Source organism: Dendrobates tinctorius, unplaced genomic scaffold, assembly GCF_039654945.1.
Source record: "Dendrobates tinctorius isolate UK_male_01 unplaced genomic scaffold, ASM3965494v1 ptg000250l, whole genome shotgun sequence".
Lineage (NCBI taxonomy): Eukaryota > Metazoa > Chordata > Amphibia > Anura > Dendrobatidae > Dendrobates > Dendrobates tinctorius.
The window spans coordinates 5,479,923-5,497,523 of record NW_027361917.1 but is presented as its reverse complement, the minus strand read 5'-3'; the positions used below and the strand labels follow the sequence as shown (position 1 = coordinate 5,497,523).

General features: G+C 42.7%; 1 protein-coding gene across 3 annotated transcripts in view; it reads left to right on the top strand.

Annotated features, from left to right (window-relative positions):
• Positions 1-15,448: 15,448 nt before the first annotated feature.
• SLC24A3 (solute carrier family 24 member 3) overlaps positions 15,449-17,601 on the top strand; it is a 592,036-nt gene continuing 589,883 nt past the window's right edge. For 2 of the 3 annotated variants that reach the window (XM_073557431.1, XM_073557430.1), the window contains exon 1: positions 15,449-16,021. In XM_073557431.1, coding sequence (XP_073413532.1) covers positions 15,829-16,021 — 193 coding nt within the window. In that variant the 5' untranslated portion in view covers positions 15,449-15,828. The remainder of the gene's footprint in view (positions 16,022-17,601) is intronic. The other variant, XM_073557429.1, reaches the window with a different exon arrangement.

The window sequence follows — 17,601 nt, the reverse complement described above, 5'->3', positions numbered from 1 at the left end:
GTATAAATACCACACATCCATGGACTAATAAATTAATTCCTGACTTACACAACTCACACATGCCAACCTGACACACACTACACAACTCACGTTTGCTAGTTTGATGCCCTCTACACAACTCACGCATGCCAACCTGACATACACTACACAAGTCACGTATGCCAACCTGATGCACTCTACACAACTTACGCATGCCAACCTAATGTACACTATACAACTCACGCATGCCAACCTGATGTACACTAGACAACCCACGTGAGCCACTACATTATAGAATTCACATACCAGGAAACACTAGATTAATTCCAATATAGGTCACTTGTGAGGATTTCCACTATTTACGCATATCAGGGGCTCTCCAAATGCAACATGATGCCCACAAAACATTCCATCAAAGTCTGCACATCCCACTGTGCACCCAAACAGTAGTTTTCTCCCACATATCAGTATACTCAGGAGAAATTGCACAACACCTTTTGGGATTTATTTTCTCCTGTTACCCATGTGAAAATATAAAAAATGGTCTAAAAGAACATTTTTGCCGAAAAAAATAGATTTTTTTATGTTCACGGCTTAATGTTATAAATTTCTGTGAAGCATCTGGGGGTTCAAGGTAGGAAAAATTGCACAATGAATTTGGAGGTCCATTTTCTCCTGTTATTGTTAGCCTTGTGAAAATAAAAGAATGTGCGTCTAAAGTAAAATTTTTGTGAAAAAAGTTAAATGTTCATGTTTTCCTTCCACATTGCTTCAGGGTTAATAAACTTCTTGAATGCGGTTCTGATCATCTTGATGGGTGCAGTTTTTAGAATGGTGTCACTTTTTGGTATTTTCTGCCCTTAAAGTGACTTCAAATGTGATGTGGTCTCTGAAAATGGTTTGTAAGTTTAGTTGTAAAAATGAGAAATCACTGGTCAACTTTTAACACATAACTTCCTAACCAAAAAAAAATTATGTTTCAAAAATTGTACTGCTGTAAAGTAGGTGTGTGGGAAATGTTATTATTAACTATTTTGTGTGACGTAACTCTCTGGTTCAAGGGCGTAAAAATTTAAAGTTTGAAATTGCAAACATACAAATTACAAATAAAGGAAAATCATTTCGAACAAATTTTACAACTGTCATGAAGCACAATATGACAATCTAAGAATCAGTGGGATCTGTTGAAGCATTCCAGAATTATTATGGTACCTAATAAAGTAACAATAGTCAGAATTATACAATTATAGAATTTGGCATGATCGTGAAGTTGAAAACAGGTTTGAGGAGGTGAAAGGGTAAACACTGAGAAAACATTTTTTAAACCAATGTAGAAAAAAATGTTGAAAAGCCACAATGAACTGCAAGGGGGCAATATGGAGTCATTTTAATAAATCTTTCCATTTAAAACCATACACATAAGATAGTGGTTGGCAAAATACAAATTAATTTGAAACCGGTTTCTTCTATATTCAATATAAATATCCATGCACAGATATGTCACTGCAAGACAACTCTAATAGTTTCTTATCTTTTTCAGAACCTAAGGAAATACTCTTGAAAGAGGTTATCAGTGACTCTTTTTCTTTTTCCTATGGGGCTAAGGGCCCCGTCACACATAGCGATCTTGCTAGCGAGATCGCTGCTAAGTCACAAGTTTTGTGACACAACAGCGATCTCACCAGCGAGATCGCTGTGTGTGACAGCGATCAGCGACCGGCCCCCCTGCCGGTATCGCTGATCGCTGTAGGAAAGCCCAGGACTTTTCTTTGGTCGCTGGTCTCCCGCTGGCCAGCACGCATCGCTGCGTGTGACAGGCGGGAGACCAGCGATCAGCTGGTAACTAACGTACACATCGGGTATCCAAGGGATGTGCGTCCCTTAGAAACCCGATGTGTACGTTAGTTACCAGCACGCTGATGCAGGGAGCGGTGTTATGAATGAGTCACCGTAGGAGGCAAAAACAGAAATGCTAGCTAAGTCCAGAAAACCAGAGAAGTTGGCAGCTATCGGATTGCAGACCCCTGAACCTATCAACAACAACTAGCGGTAGCCGTGGGGGGTTCCTACGGTGCCCTAGACCCCTCGATCACAGCCGGAGAACTACATAGCCTAAAGACAGAAAGGGAAATCTAAACTGCCCCAGAGCAGACCCCAAAGCAATAGGCAGCCCCCAACATATAATGACGATGAAGCAAGAAGAAAAACACTAACACAGATAGAAAGATAGACTGAGCAAATGATGGGGCCCAAGCTAACTAGATAGGACAGGATAGAAAAGCTGCTATCTGCAATCTGCCAAAAACCCTATCAAAACAAGAGCCAACAGACTGACAGGGAAAAAGGCCCTGAAGACGCTAGGCTTCAAAAAGACTATGTCAGTACTCAGGTATTTTCTGAAGACAGAGCAAAAAGACACAAAGGAATTCAGCTCACCCCAGCAGGGAATGGCAGAATCCAGAAAAGCAAGGCAAAATAAAACCAAAACACAAATGCAAAAAGCAAAGCAGAAAACTTAGCTTTTGAGGAGCAGGAATCAGACTGGTCTCCTAGAATCCCTCAGAGAAATCACCAGCGAGGCAGAAGGGCGTCAGCTGCCTTATATCCAGTCAGTAATTCCCGTCACCCAGTCATCCTCTACCAGCTCAGGTGTTTGGTAATCAGCCTCACTACCTTCCTTCACAAGAAAAGGGAGTTCATCAGACCTCAATGGTGAAGGGGAAAATGAACTCATAACAGAGCTGGTAACTAACGAACACAGCAACGCCGCGCGCTCGGCGTCGCTTTGCTGATCGCTGGTGAAGCTGTCTGTTTGACAGCTCACCAGTGATCATGTAGCGACTCACCAGCGATCCTGACACATTGATATCGTTGTCAGGATCGCTGGTGAGTCATTATGTGTGACGGGGCCTTAAGAACTTTCCAGCAAGTAGTTGCTGACTACCTGTCCTGCAACGATCTTTGCCGGATCAGGCAGTGATTCCCCTGCTTCTTTTAACCTCACATCAACAGAACAGCTCTTTATCTTCCAATATGCTCTTTTGACAGGGCATCATTATATCAAATGTCAATCAGCATGAGATCGGCAGTGATGCTTCATTGACCCAACACAATAGGAGAGAAGGAGAGGCTTTGCCGACGAGACGTCACAGGGAGCGGTAAAATCGCCAGCAGTAGCTGCCCGTGACCACTCTGAGCCAGAAAAGATTGTAGCTGGGCAGAGCAGGCAGGTAGATAGCAACTATCTTCCATCAAGTTCTTAGCACCATAGGAAAAATATACCAAAGGCAGAAATAACACCATTAAACCATAATTTCTTCAATGGAAGGAAAAGTCATATGGCAAACGAAAAAGATTAAAAATAGACAAAATCAAGCAAAATTTCTTCCTTTCCTACAACTTCTTCTACACCGCAGCTGAGCTAATGGCAGGGATAACCACCCAATTATCACATCATCACAAGTCTATAACCAGGACAGTAACACATTTGATGCAAAGTTGGAGACAGTTACACATTTTCCCTGTAGCACCCTCCAGGGTGCAAACAACACTCTCTAGAGGTATTGCAGGGTGCCAATTCCACTGGATAGTTGTGTGTCTCTCGCCTTCGTGGGCTGGCCTATATGATGTCCTCCCACTAGTGGGCTGGTCTATATGATGTCCTGCCACTAGTGGGCTGGCCTATATGATATCCTCCCACAAGTGGAATTGCCTATATCATGTCCATATGGTCTAATAGGAAAATCCCTCTTACTACATTTTGTAAGAATATAATAACAAATCTTACACCTACAAGACTTACAAGACTGACATCTATTATGTGGATGTACACTATACTTATGCAAGTCAATTTTTTTTATGTATAGAAAATAAATTTGTTAGCTTTTTAAGAAAACTGTCACTTTGCATTAAACGTTGAGATACTACAGTAAATCCAACAGATAACACTTGTTCCTGGAAAGCTACATACATAGTAAAAGTTTTATTAGCTTTTATTGTAAAACTTTCCGTAACTCTCCTGGAATAAATTATTCAGAAAAGCCATACAGTTGAAAATCTATGAAACAATGGCTTCTTTATACATGTAGCACTAGCAAAGTAATTTATGAGCTGGAAAATGAGGACACTCATTTTGTTCTGCACTGCAACATATTTTTCTGCATTAATGCATCTGCCACTTGAACATACAGGTGCAAACCCGCGTGTATAGTTACACCCATTCAGAAGCCTCTGCAGCTATTGGAAGATCTCTATTTGTTATTGGAGCATTCAATATGTTTTATTAAATTAATCCTTTTGCCCCTGGATAACTCTCCGTGACGGAATTAAATACATTTTTCACTTATTTTGAGATTTGTCTATTTGCCAAATGACTTGCAAGTCACTGTCAATAGACTATGTACATACCGAGCCTGGTATGGGCGGGGGCAGCTTTTGAGCTCTGCATCATGTTACATCTAAGAACTCTGATTGCGTCACAACTGCTGTACCCAGTAAATACAGTGATACATCGTTGAATTCATTGTCTCTTTGCCTACATAATGCTGCTCCCACATGAGGCAGCAAAAACCTGCCACATCCAGCCCTCTGGCTGCCTCAGTCTGACCCGCGGACCGAGACAGCCGTGGGGCTGCAAACCTGAGGTCCGCGGGCCCACCCTCTGTCTCCCGCAGTCAGCATTGCTGGAGGAGGGGCCTCCGGCCATTTCCTCCACCAGTGTGTGAAACAGCTGACGTGATGACATCATGTCATCGCGTCAGCTGTGTAACGCCGGACAGTCAGAAGCAGAGTGCCTGGGAACGGGACCGAGGTGAGTATGTAGTGTTTTTTTTTCCATGGGGGTGAACACGGGGATTCTATGTGGGTGACAGCACATGGGGATTATATGGGGGTGACTGCACATGGGGATTCTTTGGGGGTGACAGCACATGGGGATTCTATGGGTATGATGTGCAGCACATGGGCATTTTATGGGGGTGACATACAGCACATGGGGATTCTATGTTGGAGACATGCTGCACATGGGGAGGCTTTGGGGGTGACATGCTGCACATGGGGAGGCTATGGGGGTGACATGCTGCACATGGGGAGGCTATGGGAAGGCTATATACTGTCATGCAGTATATGTATGGGGCTCATGCCGTATATAAGGAGGCTGTGTGGGGCTCATGCCGTATATAGGGAGGCTGTGTGGGGCTCATGCCGTATATAGGGAGGTGTTGTGTGTTCATTCTCTGGTTCACCAGTTGTGAGTTCTCCTTCCAGACTCCCTCTGGTGGTAACAGGAGGTAGAGAGGCTGATTTGATCTGTGGAGATCTGCCACCTGAGAATGAGGATGACAATTGGATCTCAGGAGTCTCAGATTGGATTTAAGACAGCCGACGCCCTATTCAGTTGCTGGTGATTCCTTCTGGCTTGTCAGCTCTTGGTTTTCAGCTCTGTTCCAGTCATCTAAAGCTAAGTTTTTCTGCTAATGTTCACACTTAATTTTGTTGGGCTATTCAGTTTTTTGGTGTGGTCAGCCAGCCCCTGCTGGGGGCTGTGCTGAATTTCCACTCTTATTTATCAGTGTTTTGCCAATTGGCTTTTTGTCCCTTACTAGTTCGGTCCCTTTTTGCTCTGCCTCAGAATATTTCAGAGTGCTGATATAGTGGGAGAAGTCTAGTGACTTCAGGGTTAATCTTGCTCTCAGAAGTGTTGGACATGATTTTCGTAGGGTTTTTTGCAGGTTGCAGACAGTGTCTCTCCTTTCCTTTCCTGTCTAGTTAGTTTGGGCCCCATCATTTGCTCAGCCTATTTTCCTACCTGTGTTTGTGCCTTCATCTTGTTTCACCGTCAATACATGTGTGGGGGCTATCTATTCCTTTGGGGTCTGCTCTGGGGCAATTAGTTTTCCCTTTTCTTGCTTTAGGCTTATTTAGTCCTCCGGCCGTGATGAGGCGTCTAGGAACATCGTAGGCACGCTCCACGGCTACTGCTAGTTGTGTGGTAAGATCAGGGATCTGCAATATGCATAGTTGCCAACCTCTCTGGTTTTCTGTGACTTAGCTTGTTTTGCCTTTTTCTCCTCGGTGACCCATTCATAACAGGGAGGCTGTGTGGGGCTCATGCCGTATATGGGGAAGCTGTGTAAGGCTCATGCCGCATATGGGGGAGGCTGTGTGGGGCTCATGCCGCATATGTAGTAGGCTGTGTGAGGCTCATGCTGTATATAAGTGGCTGTGGGGGGTTAAAGATTAATTCTGCTCAATATTAAGTGATACAATTAATACTAATAAATTAATATTGAGTAAAATTAATTTCAAGCTATTGGTTCGGTCTTCCATAACAGTCATGGTCTCTCATGTGGCCCCCCGGGAAAATTAATTGCCCACTCTGCTCTTAGTGGAGGGCATATTCACCTGTGGGACAGGCTCAAGTATATTGAAGAAAATTACTTCAGATCCAATTTGTTTTATTTTACCAAGGGTAACAAGAGAAATTGGTCCCCAAAACTTGTTGTACTATTTGTCCTGAGCATTCTGATACCACATTTATGCAGGTAAACCACTGTTTGGGCGCATGGCAGAGCTCAGAATGGAAGGAGCGCAGTTTGACTTTTCAAAGCAAAATTGGCTGGAATTGAGATCGGACGCTATGTCGCGTTTTGAGAGCCCCTGACATGCCTAAACAGTGGAAACCTCCCACAAGTGACACCATTTTGGAAAGTAGACCCCTAATGAACTTATCTAGATGTGTGGTAAGTACTTTGGACCCCCAAGTGCTTCACAGAAGTTTATAATGTAGAGCCGTAAAAATTAAAAATCATATTTTTTTTTCACAAAAATCATATTTTCGCACCCAATTTTTTATTTTTCCTAGGGTAACAGGAGAAAATGGACCCCAAAAGTTGTTGTGCAATTTCTCCTGAGTATGATGATACCCCATATGTGTGGGTAAGCCACTGTTTGGGGGCATGGCAGAGCTCGGAAGGGAAGGAGCACCGTTTGACTTTTTCAATGCAGAATTGGCTGGAATTGAGATCAGATGTATGTTGTGTTTGGAGAGCCCCTGATGTGCCTAAACAGTGGAAACCCCCAAATTCTAACTCAAACCCTAACCCCAACACACCCCTAACCCTAATCCCAACCCTAACTATAACCCTAACCACAAACCTAACCCTAACCCTAATCCCAGTCCTAACCCTGAACCCAACCCTAACACTAATCCTAACTTTAGCCCCAACCCTATACCTAACTTTAGCCCCAACCCTAACTCTAACTTTAGCTCCAACACTAACCCAAACCCTAACCCTAATGTGAAAATGGAAATAAATACTTTTTTTATTTTATTATTTTCCCTAACTAAGGGAGTGATAAAGGGGGTTTGATTTATTATTTGTAGCGGGTTTTTATAGTGGGTTTTTATGTTTGACAGCTGTTACACACTAAAAAATGCTTTTTATTGCAAAAAATAGTTTTTGCATCACCACATTTTGAGAGCCATAACTTTTCCATATTTTTGCCCACAGAGTCATGTGAGATCTTGTTTTCTGCGGGACGAGTTGACGTTTTTATTGGTACCATTTTTCGGCACATGACATTTTTTGATCACTTTTTATTCCAATTTTTGGAAGGCAGAATGAACAAAAACCAGCAATTCATAAACTTCTTTTGGGGGGCGGTTATATCATTCCACATGTGGCAAAACTGATACAGCAGTTTTATTCTTCAGGTCAGTACAATCACAACGATATGTCATTTATATAATTTTTTTATGTTTTAGCACTTTTATTCAATGAAAACTATTTTATATTAACAAATAATTATTTTTGCATCGCTTTATTCTGAGAGCTATAACTTTTTTATTTTTCGCTGATGATGCTGTACGGGGACTTGTTTTTTGCGGGACAAGATGAAGTTTTCAGCGGTACCACGTTAATTTATATCCGTCTTTTTGATAGCGCGTTATTCCCCTTTTTGTTCAGCAGTATGATGATAAAGCATTGTTTTTCTGCCTTTTTCTAATGGTGTTTACTAAAGGGGTTAACTAGTGGGACAGTTTTATAGGTCGGGTCATTATGGACGCGGCGATACTAAATATGTGTACTTTTATTGTTTAGATTTTTTTGTATTCAAATATTGATTTAATGATAGAACAAATATTTATTATGTTATTATTATTTTTTTTTTTTTTTTTTTTACAATTTTTTTTTTTTTTATTTCATTCTTACTTTTACACTTAGTCCCACTATGGAACACTCATTTTGTACAGGCTGATCGCTTCTATAGCATGCAGATCTGCATGCTATAGAAGCTGTCAGCGCTGCATGGATATTACACTGACCTGAGAGACTTCCTGATCATCAGTGCGCATGACAGGAAGTCTCTCAGGTCTGGAGATCCGGATGTCGTCATGACAACATCGGGTCTCCATGGCAGCGATCGAAACCTCGTGTCATGTTGCTGGGTCTCCGATCCAAAGGCAGAGAGGCTGTCAGACCTTCTGCCGGCTCCAGAACACTGCGATCATGTTTGATCCCAGTGTTGCAGGAGTTAAATTGCCGGGAGCGGTCTGTGACCACTCCTGGCACTTAGTGCCGGGTGTCATCTACATTATGAGAATCAGCTGACACCCAGCCGCGATCAGCCGCGCTCGGCCTGTGAGCACGGCTGATCGCCTATGACATATTATTCCATCCATGGGAATTAAGTCCCAGGGCACATGGATGGAATAGTATGTGTAATGTCAGAGAGGGGTTAAATATACAGTCATGTGAAAAAGTGTTTGCTCTCTTCCTGATTTCCTATTCTCTTGCATGTTTGTCACACTTAAATGTTTCAGATGACCAAACATATCTAAATATTATGCAAAGATAACACAAGTAATCACAAAATGCAGTTTTTAAATTAAAGTCTTTTTTTAAGGGAAAAAGAAATCCAAACCTACAGGACCTTCTGTGAAAAAGTGATCCTCCCGCCCTTTAGTACTAAATTAACTTGATCACATCTTTGGGAAGCTGAGTTCAAATTCTCAAGCCACACCTAAGCCTTATTACTGCTACACCTGTTCTCAAACAAAAATTCAATTAAATAGGATCTGCCTGACTAAGGGAAGTAGACCAAAACTTCCTCAAAAGCTAGACATTGTGCCGTGATCTAAAGAAATTCTTAAACAAAGTAACTGAGATCTATCAGTCGGGAAAAGGTTATAAAGCAATGTCTAAAGTTATGGGACTCCAGCAAACCACAGTGAGAGCCATTATCCACAAAGGGCGAAAACAAAGAACAGTGGTGAACCTTCCCAGGAGTAGGCGGCTGACAAAAATTACCCCAAGAGCACAGCAATGACTCATCCAAGAGGTCACAAAAGACCCCACAACAACATCCAAAGAAATGCAGACTTGTATACTGCTATATTTGTCAGGGGGTTGTTTGGCGCTGCTGGAGAGGAATATTAAAGATGTTGTCCACTAAGTGTTCTCCCAGTAAAATAATAAAACTTATACTCACTTCTGGTGTTGGCGCCATTTCAGCGGTGTCAGCATCGGTTTTCCTGGGGCTTTCTCTCTCCTCCTTCGAACAAGTCAGAGATCTGAGGGAAGTGAGAAGTGCGCTGCTGTCTCACTCACTCTGGATGTCAACTGTAGGAGAGGAGAATGAAGACAACGCTGATTGGCTGCAGAGATTGCGTAACATTGTTGAGCACCGGCCAAGCCAGTGTTAACACAGCTGGAACTGCGCTGGCACCGGAGGTGAGCATAACTGTTATTGTTTTACTGGGGGGGGGGACGTAGAGATTCAGAAGGGGTTGTCCGACTAGTCAACAACTTCTTTAAGCTCCACGGTAGTATTTGATGCTGCTATGGGGTACAAAGTGATCTGCAATTTAGATTTTGGGAATATGCTTGTTGCTAGTGGAGAAAATATGGGAACTCTAATTTATTATTTTTTTAGTACTGCAATAGAGATAATATGGGAGCCACACGGCAGTCCTCCTAGTTGTTTCCAAGCATCTTCATGGATTGTATGGCAAGGAAAAAATTGCTAACATTTTCAGAAGCAAACAACAATACCACATTATTTTTTCCCAATACGGCCTAAAAATAAATTGATTGTAATCAATAAATTAACTTTATTAAGGATGTCTTCATGCTTTGCAGTATTATAGTCATGGTGTGATCCAGTTCTCTCAGATGCGGAGACGATGGAGAAAAAAATGTCTCTATCTTCTCCATTCTGTCATTCCCTGTAAATCAAATTGCCACAGATGTCATTTGAGCACAGTCCGAAGTTTTCTAAGGACTCATTGACTTGCATGGCCGTGGGCAATTCAAATATCAGATCAAACTCGAGTATGCCACGATTTTTTTTCCTAGTACTGACTCTATCCAAAGAAAAAATTGGACATGTGCACGGCCCCGTAGAATAACATCGGTCATTTGCACGAGCCCTTACTCAGCACAATTATGACTAGAACAAATGAGCTATAGCACTTATAGAAGGTTTGACATAGTGTTTATCAGAAATTATAAATACTTGCTTTATTCTTTGATTGGTATTTCATTCTTTGCTCACTCTGGGATCTTTCCTTTGTTCAGCACACTTCTCCTCTTGCAGGTAGTTCACCTTCTGTTATGCCCTCCAGTTCTTTAAGAGAAACGTGAAGCAACTAGACGGCCTTTTTGGCAATTAGATCCAAGTTGTCATCTCCTAGTCTGTGGTTAGCGCTATCTCTGCACCCACAGGCACCACTAGGGAATGCAAAGTCAGAATATCTAGCCTGTACAGGACCTGGAACGGTCAATTGCAGTTTTTATTGTATAACCTATTGTCCCTAGTGAGTTGCTACACATTCATAACAATAGCTTTACGGTGTGCAGTTTTAATTTGTTAGTTATATATGGAGGTAGCTGCCCTTAGCTTACACCTGTTCACACCTGTTTTCTGTTTGGAAGTGACGGTCAGTCTTTGATATTTATGCATTCCTACTATGTCATCAATGATAACAGCTGCTTATAATTTGTAAGAAAAATGTTCAAATCAAACTGTTAATAATTTTACTTGATAATTTTGCAATTAAAATTATCTGAATTTTTTTCCGTATCAACTGCTGTCATCAAATGATCAGGACTAATTTCATGATAGATAATTTACTTTATAGGCCTGTTTATACATAACAACAATTGCTATGATTTATTACTGGGCACTTGTAACAACTATTGTCTGTCCCCAAAACACTTCTTACTTTTACGTTTGAAAGTGACGGCATAGCAAGAATTATGACCGATGGGAGTTTTCAAACATTTGTAATTGTTTGCTACATACAGTACAGACCAAAAGTTTGGACACACCTTCTCATTCAAAGAGTTTTCTTTATTTTCATGACTATGAAAATTGTAGATTCACTCTGAATGCATCAAAACTATGAATTAACACATGTGGAATTATTAACAAAAAAGTGTGAAACAGCTGAAAATATGTCTTATATTCTAGGTTCTTCAAAGTAGCCACCTTTTGCTTTGATTACTGCTTTGCACACTCTTGTCATTCTCTTGATGAGCTTCAAGAGGTAGTCACCAGAAATGGTTTTCACTTGACAGGTGTGCCCTGTCAGGTTTAATAAGTGGGATTTCTTGTCTTATAAATGGGGTTGGGACCATCAGTTGTGTTGTGCAGAAGTTTGGTGGATACACAGCTGATAGTCCTACCAAATAGACTGTTAGAATTTGTATTATGGCAAGCAGCTAAGTAAAGAAAAACGAGTGGCCATCATTACTTTAAGAAATGAAGGTCAGTCAGTCCGAAAAATTGGGAAAACTTTGAAAGTGTCCCCAAGTGCAGTGGCAAAAACTATCAAGCGCTACAAAGAAATTGGCTCACATGAGGACCGCCCCAGGAATGGAAGACCAAGAGTCACCACTGCTGTGGAGGATAAGTTCATCCGAGTCACCAGCCTCAGAAATCGCAGGTTAACAGCAGCTCAGATTAGAGACCAGGTCAATGCCACACAGAGTTCTAGCAGCAGACACATCTCTACAACAACTGTTAAGGGGAGACTTTGTGCAGCAGGCCTTCATTGTCAAATAGCTGCTAGGAAACCACTGCTAAGGACAGGCAACAAGCAGAAGAGACTTGTTTGAGCTAAAGAACACAAGGAATGGACATTAGACCAGTGGAAATCTGTGCTTTGGTCTGATGAGTCCAAATTTGAGATCTTTGGTTCCAACCACCGTGTCTTTGTGCGATGCAGAAAAGGTGAACGGATGGACTGTACATATCTGGTTCCCACCGTGAAGCATGGAGGAGGAGGTGTGATGGTGTGGGGGAGCTTTGCTGCTAACACTGTTGGGGATTTATTCAAAATTGAAGGCATACTGAACCAGCATGGCTACCACAGAATCTTGCAGCAGCATGCTATTCCATCCGGTTTGCGTTTAGTTGGACCATCAATTATTTTTCAACAGGACAATGACCCCAAACACACCTCTAGGCTGTGTAAGGGCTACTTGACCAAGAAGGAGAGTGATGGGGTGCTACGCCAGATGACCTGGCCTCCACAGTCACCAGACCTGAACCCTATCGAGATGGTTTGGCGTGAGCTGGACCGCAGAGTGAAGGCAAAAGGGCCAACAAGTGCTGAGCATCTCTGGGACCTCCTTCAAGACTGTTGGAAGACCATTTCCGGTGACTACCTCTTGAAGCTCATCAAGAGAATGCAAAGAGTGTGCAAAGCAGTAATCTGTCACGTGGACCCGTCCTGTGTGACACGACCCGCAGGTCGGTAACTAAAACAACAAGACACGGCACGTGTAACTGTCCTGTGTGACACGACCAGCAGGCCGGTAACTAAAACAACAAGACATGGGGGAAGGAGAAACAGTTACAACAGTGGGCCCTGCGATAGGGAACGGGGACGTGGAGACCTGCTGCAGTCCCCTGAGTCAGTGTCCCTCACACTCCTAACGTTCCCTATACAGGCTCCTCACCTGTCGCTGAGCCGGAACCTGTCACCCTAGCACACCCTACACCTATCCCTTGCTAGGGAGCTGGGTGGTGCAGGCACTGGCCCCACTGCTGTACTAATACACACCAGGGAAAAATACAAACAGGGAAACTCCACTTAGCTTTGCTCTGTTGCTATTGCTCCCAGCAACAGAGTCCACCACCAGAATGCAGCTTTCCTCAAGAATAGCTGCTACTTCTCCAAGCTTTGTCAGACCTGCAAGGAACACCTCTCTGTAATTCCTTCCTTCACCAGACTTTACACCAGAGCTCCCCTGAGCTGCTCTCTGTAGTTCTTTCCTTCACCAGTCTTGGTTGGAAATGAGCAATATCACTAACAGTGATTGCAACACCTGATACTCTTTTATAGCAGAGCCAGAGCAATCACACCTGCTATATAATCAGGTGCACTAAACTAAAGTAACCAGAGTGCAATGACCCTAAGGCTGTGTTCACACACAGCGTTTTTTTAGCGGTTTTTACCGCGGTTTTCACTATAAAACCGCTATAAAACCGCTAAAAATAAGGTGCACAGTCATTTCTATGCATTTTGCACTTTTTGTGCACATTGATGCGTTTTTTACCGCGAAAAAAACGCATCGCGGTAAAAACCGCAGCATGCACATTAATTTTGCGTTTTTTTCCGCGGTTTAGGCTTCTCCCATGCTTTTAGAAACCGCTGCGGTAAAAAACGCATCAAAAACGCATCAAAACCGCGCAAAAAACGCACAAAAACCGCCGCGGAAAAATAGGTGCGGTTTCTGGGAAGGGATTCAGGTTTTTGTGCAGAAATTTTCTGCAACGTGTGCACTTAGCCTAACGGCCACCGGGGGCAAAACTAGAACTGAAATCACCACAGTGCAATGACCCTAATGGCCACCGGGGGCAAAACTAGAACTGAAACCTCCACAGTGCAATGACCCTAATGGCCACCGGGGGCAAAACCAACTCTAAGCACACAGCTTAAGGAAAAAAAAGGTTACTAGTGCATTTATCTGTCATAATCCAACCTGGATCATGACATAATCAAAGCAAAAGGTGGTTACTTTGAAGAACCTAGAAGATAAGACATATTTTCAGTTGTTTCACACTTTTTTGTTAATTATATAATTCCACATGTGTTAATTCATAGTTTTGATGCCTTCAGAGTGAATCTACAATTTTCATAGTCATGAAAATAAAGAAAACTCTATGAATGAGAAGGTGTGTCCAAACTTTTGGTCTGTACTATATATAGTTTAAAGGGAATCTGTCACCCCATTTTAGCCCTATCAGCTGCCGGCACCGCCATCAAGGGCTTATCTACAGCTTTCTATAATGGTGTAGATAAACCCCTGGTGTAACTTGAAAGATAAGAAAAAAGAGTTACAGTAGATTATATTCATCCCGGCGTCTGGTCTGATGGGTGTCGCCGTCCAGTCCGGCACCTCCCATCTTCATACGATGCCGTTCTCCTTCTTTCTTCTGCCGCGGCTCCTGCGCAGGCATACTTTATCTGCCTTGTTGAGGGCAGAGTAAAGTACTGCAGTGCGCAGGTGCCGGACCTCTCTGACCTTTCCTGGCGCCTGTGCACTGCAGTACTTTACTCTGCCCTCAACAGGTCAGATAAAGTATGCCTGCGCCGGAGCCAAGGGAGAAGAAAGAAGGAGGACATCATCGTATGAAGACGCCGGGGTGAGTATAATCTAACTTGTTTTTTTCACCTTTCAGGTTACATCGGGGGGGGGGGCCTTATCTACAGCATTTCAGAATGCTGTAGATAAGCCCCCGATGGCGGTGCCGGCAGCTGATAGGGCTAAAATGGGGTGACAGATCCCCTTTAAAGTACACTGAACAATGCAGTTTCAAAAAAGCAATTGTTTGTAACCTGTGCCTTTCTGGCTGTTGTAAAAGTACATGGCAGTCTGTGCAAAATTTCAGATACACAGGTTTAAAGGGGTCGTCCACTATTGCGCAGAATAATCCATGTGTGGCAGATTTAAAAGTCCAAAGTGTTCACTATTTCTTTGGATTCCACACAAAAAGAGAGTAGATTAGCCCCATTCAATTACTATGAGGTTAATGAACGTGAAAATCCACTGGGAATATGTGTCAGAACCAACCTCACGTATCTGCCAAAGATTCTAACCCACATCTCTGACAACCCACATCTCTGACAACCCACATCTCTGACAACCCACATCTCTGACAGCCCACATCTCTGACAGCCCACATCTCTGACAGCCCACATCTCTGACAGCCCACATCTCCGACAACCCACATCTCTGACAACCCACATCTCTGACAACCCACATCTCTGACAAACCAAACAAGTGTGAACATAGCCAGAATGTCATTCACAATATCCTTCATGTCTATGGGCAGCTGTAATCATCCACAGGCAGCATGCTAGACACAAATAAGAAGTGATGAGGCTCTGACTTCAGCCTACGAACTGCATCAGGAAAAAAATCCAACATGGAGGGGGTGGGGATGAGAAACAAGGCGGAGAGCGGAGCTGAGGAATCGGAAGCTTTTGTGCTGATGACTGTAAAGTTTGAGCAGTGAGGCTTCTTCTTGTAGTGGCTTTTGTTTGTCGGAGCTGCATGTGTGTCCATGTAACAGGCTGCCCATGGGATCAGTGTGAACGCAGCAGCTCTCTGCCCATGATCAGCAGCAGCACCCAGCCCGGCGTCCTTCCCCTGCCTGCATCATGCTGCCTCCTCTTGTGTGTGATCTGCCCAGACGCATGTAACATGGATTAGGAGCACAGGAGGAGCACAACGCAAGGAGTTGGGAGAAGTCTTCTGGCTGCACGCACGCTCCCGCACCCTCCGCACCTCACACGGGGGAGCACTGCTATCTTATCCATTCAGAGAGTATTCTATGGATGTGGACATGCTGGCACTGACACCGGGAGAGCAGTGCCGGGTCTGTGCCGTGCCAGGGATGCTGGAGACCGGGCAGAGGAAGAGCAGGACCCGCAGGAAAAGGAAGGAGCTGCTGCTGGGGCAGATGTGCTTCATGGGCTGCCTCATGCTGCTGGCCTCTGCTGTGTCCCACTGGGCTGAGATCCTGGGTGAGTGCTCGGCTGTGTGTAGTGCTAGCTAGGAGACCTGGGTGCCCCCCAGGTGCCTGGGCGAAGGGTCGTGGAGGCTTTCACATAGGGGCATTAACCTCATCGTTGCCAGGTGGGAGTCAGAGGTTTAAGCAGTTTATTCTTCCTCTCAGTTACCTGGGTTATGCATGGAAGAGGGAAGTGGTACAATGCCATGCTTGGCAGGAAGCAGCATGGTACCCACACTCCTCATCTGCTGCCCAAAAATCTCTAGCTTGCCTATATATGGCAGCTACTATAAAGGGGAGATGTGGAGTTAATAAATGATTGATGATTATATTGGGGTGCTTGGATTTATTATTATTATTATTATTATTATTATTATTATTATTATTATTATTATTATTTCTACCATTATATATTATTATTATTATTATTATTATTATTATTATTATTATATTCATCATTATTGTTATTATTAATATTATTAATAATGATGATTATTATTTCTACCATTATATTGTATTATTATTACATTTATTATTATTTCTACCATTATATGGCATTAGCATTATTACATTCATTACTAATGTTATTATTATTAAGAATAATGATATTATTATTATTAATAATAATAATAATAATATTTGCCAGTAAAGTGTCATTGCAGGAGAACTATGCAACTCAGTTTCTAAAACGAACCCCGAGAAGCTTGTCATTTGCCCTTAAGTCGATTCTGTATGTGGTAAAGCCACTGGTTGGTTGATTTTACTTACAGATCGTCCCCAGATTTAACTATTTCGTGACTGCTCCCGGGTCACTGGATGATTATATACTCAGATCAGATAACCTGAAAGATGAATTTCTTCTGTGACTCAGCAGCATCACCATTCATCATGACTGTACGCTGAGACTACACAAGTTGCTTCGCTTGCCCACATATGTTCACAGTTCAGTAAATGCAGTTAGGAGAGAAGCGGCAATGTTGAATTTGTTAATGACAGTTTTTGTTAAAATTGATAAAGGAGTTAAGGCCATTTTTGATCAGCGCATGAATGTAGCCACAAATCACAATCAAATCTTCCTAACAATGCACATGACTTCATTCATGCTGGAGAATCTCTCGAGGATCCAAGACTTGGAGTAATTGAGCTTTCCTGCCAGCAAATTCTGGTTCTTGACAAGTCAGTTATGTGTCATAGATAGAAGATTATGATTAATGATACGTCAGAATGGTAAATCATGTCTGTAGTATTTTTTTCTCATGGTTCCAAGGGTTTTGCAATGTTGTATTAGATCATTTTGATAACATAGCCATGGTTTTGCAATAATGTTGCCATAATAGTGTAATGTACAAATAAAGCCTATGTACATTTGCATCATATTGTAAGACACTATGGACTATGACAAAGGATGGTGGTTACTCACAAACTGCGCTCTACCATCAAGCTAAATTCTGCCATGCCTGTAGACATATGAATTTATTCCCTTTGGGACCACCATAAAACCTCCTCTTTGCTGAGGACTCTTGCTGACATGAAGGTCTAAGGAGATCTGAGGATAAACTTGGAGTGACTGGGAAAGAGTGTTGTGAACAGGTG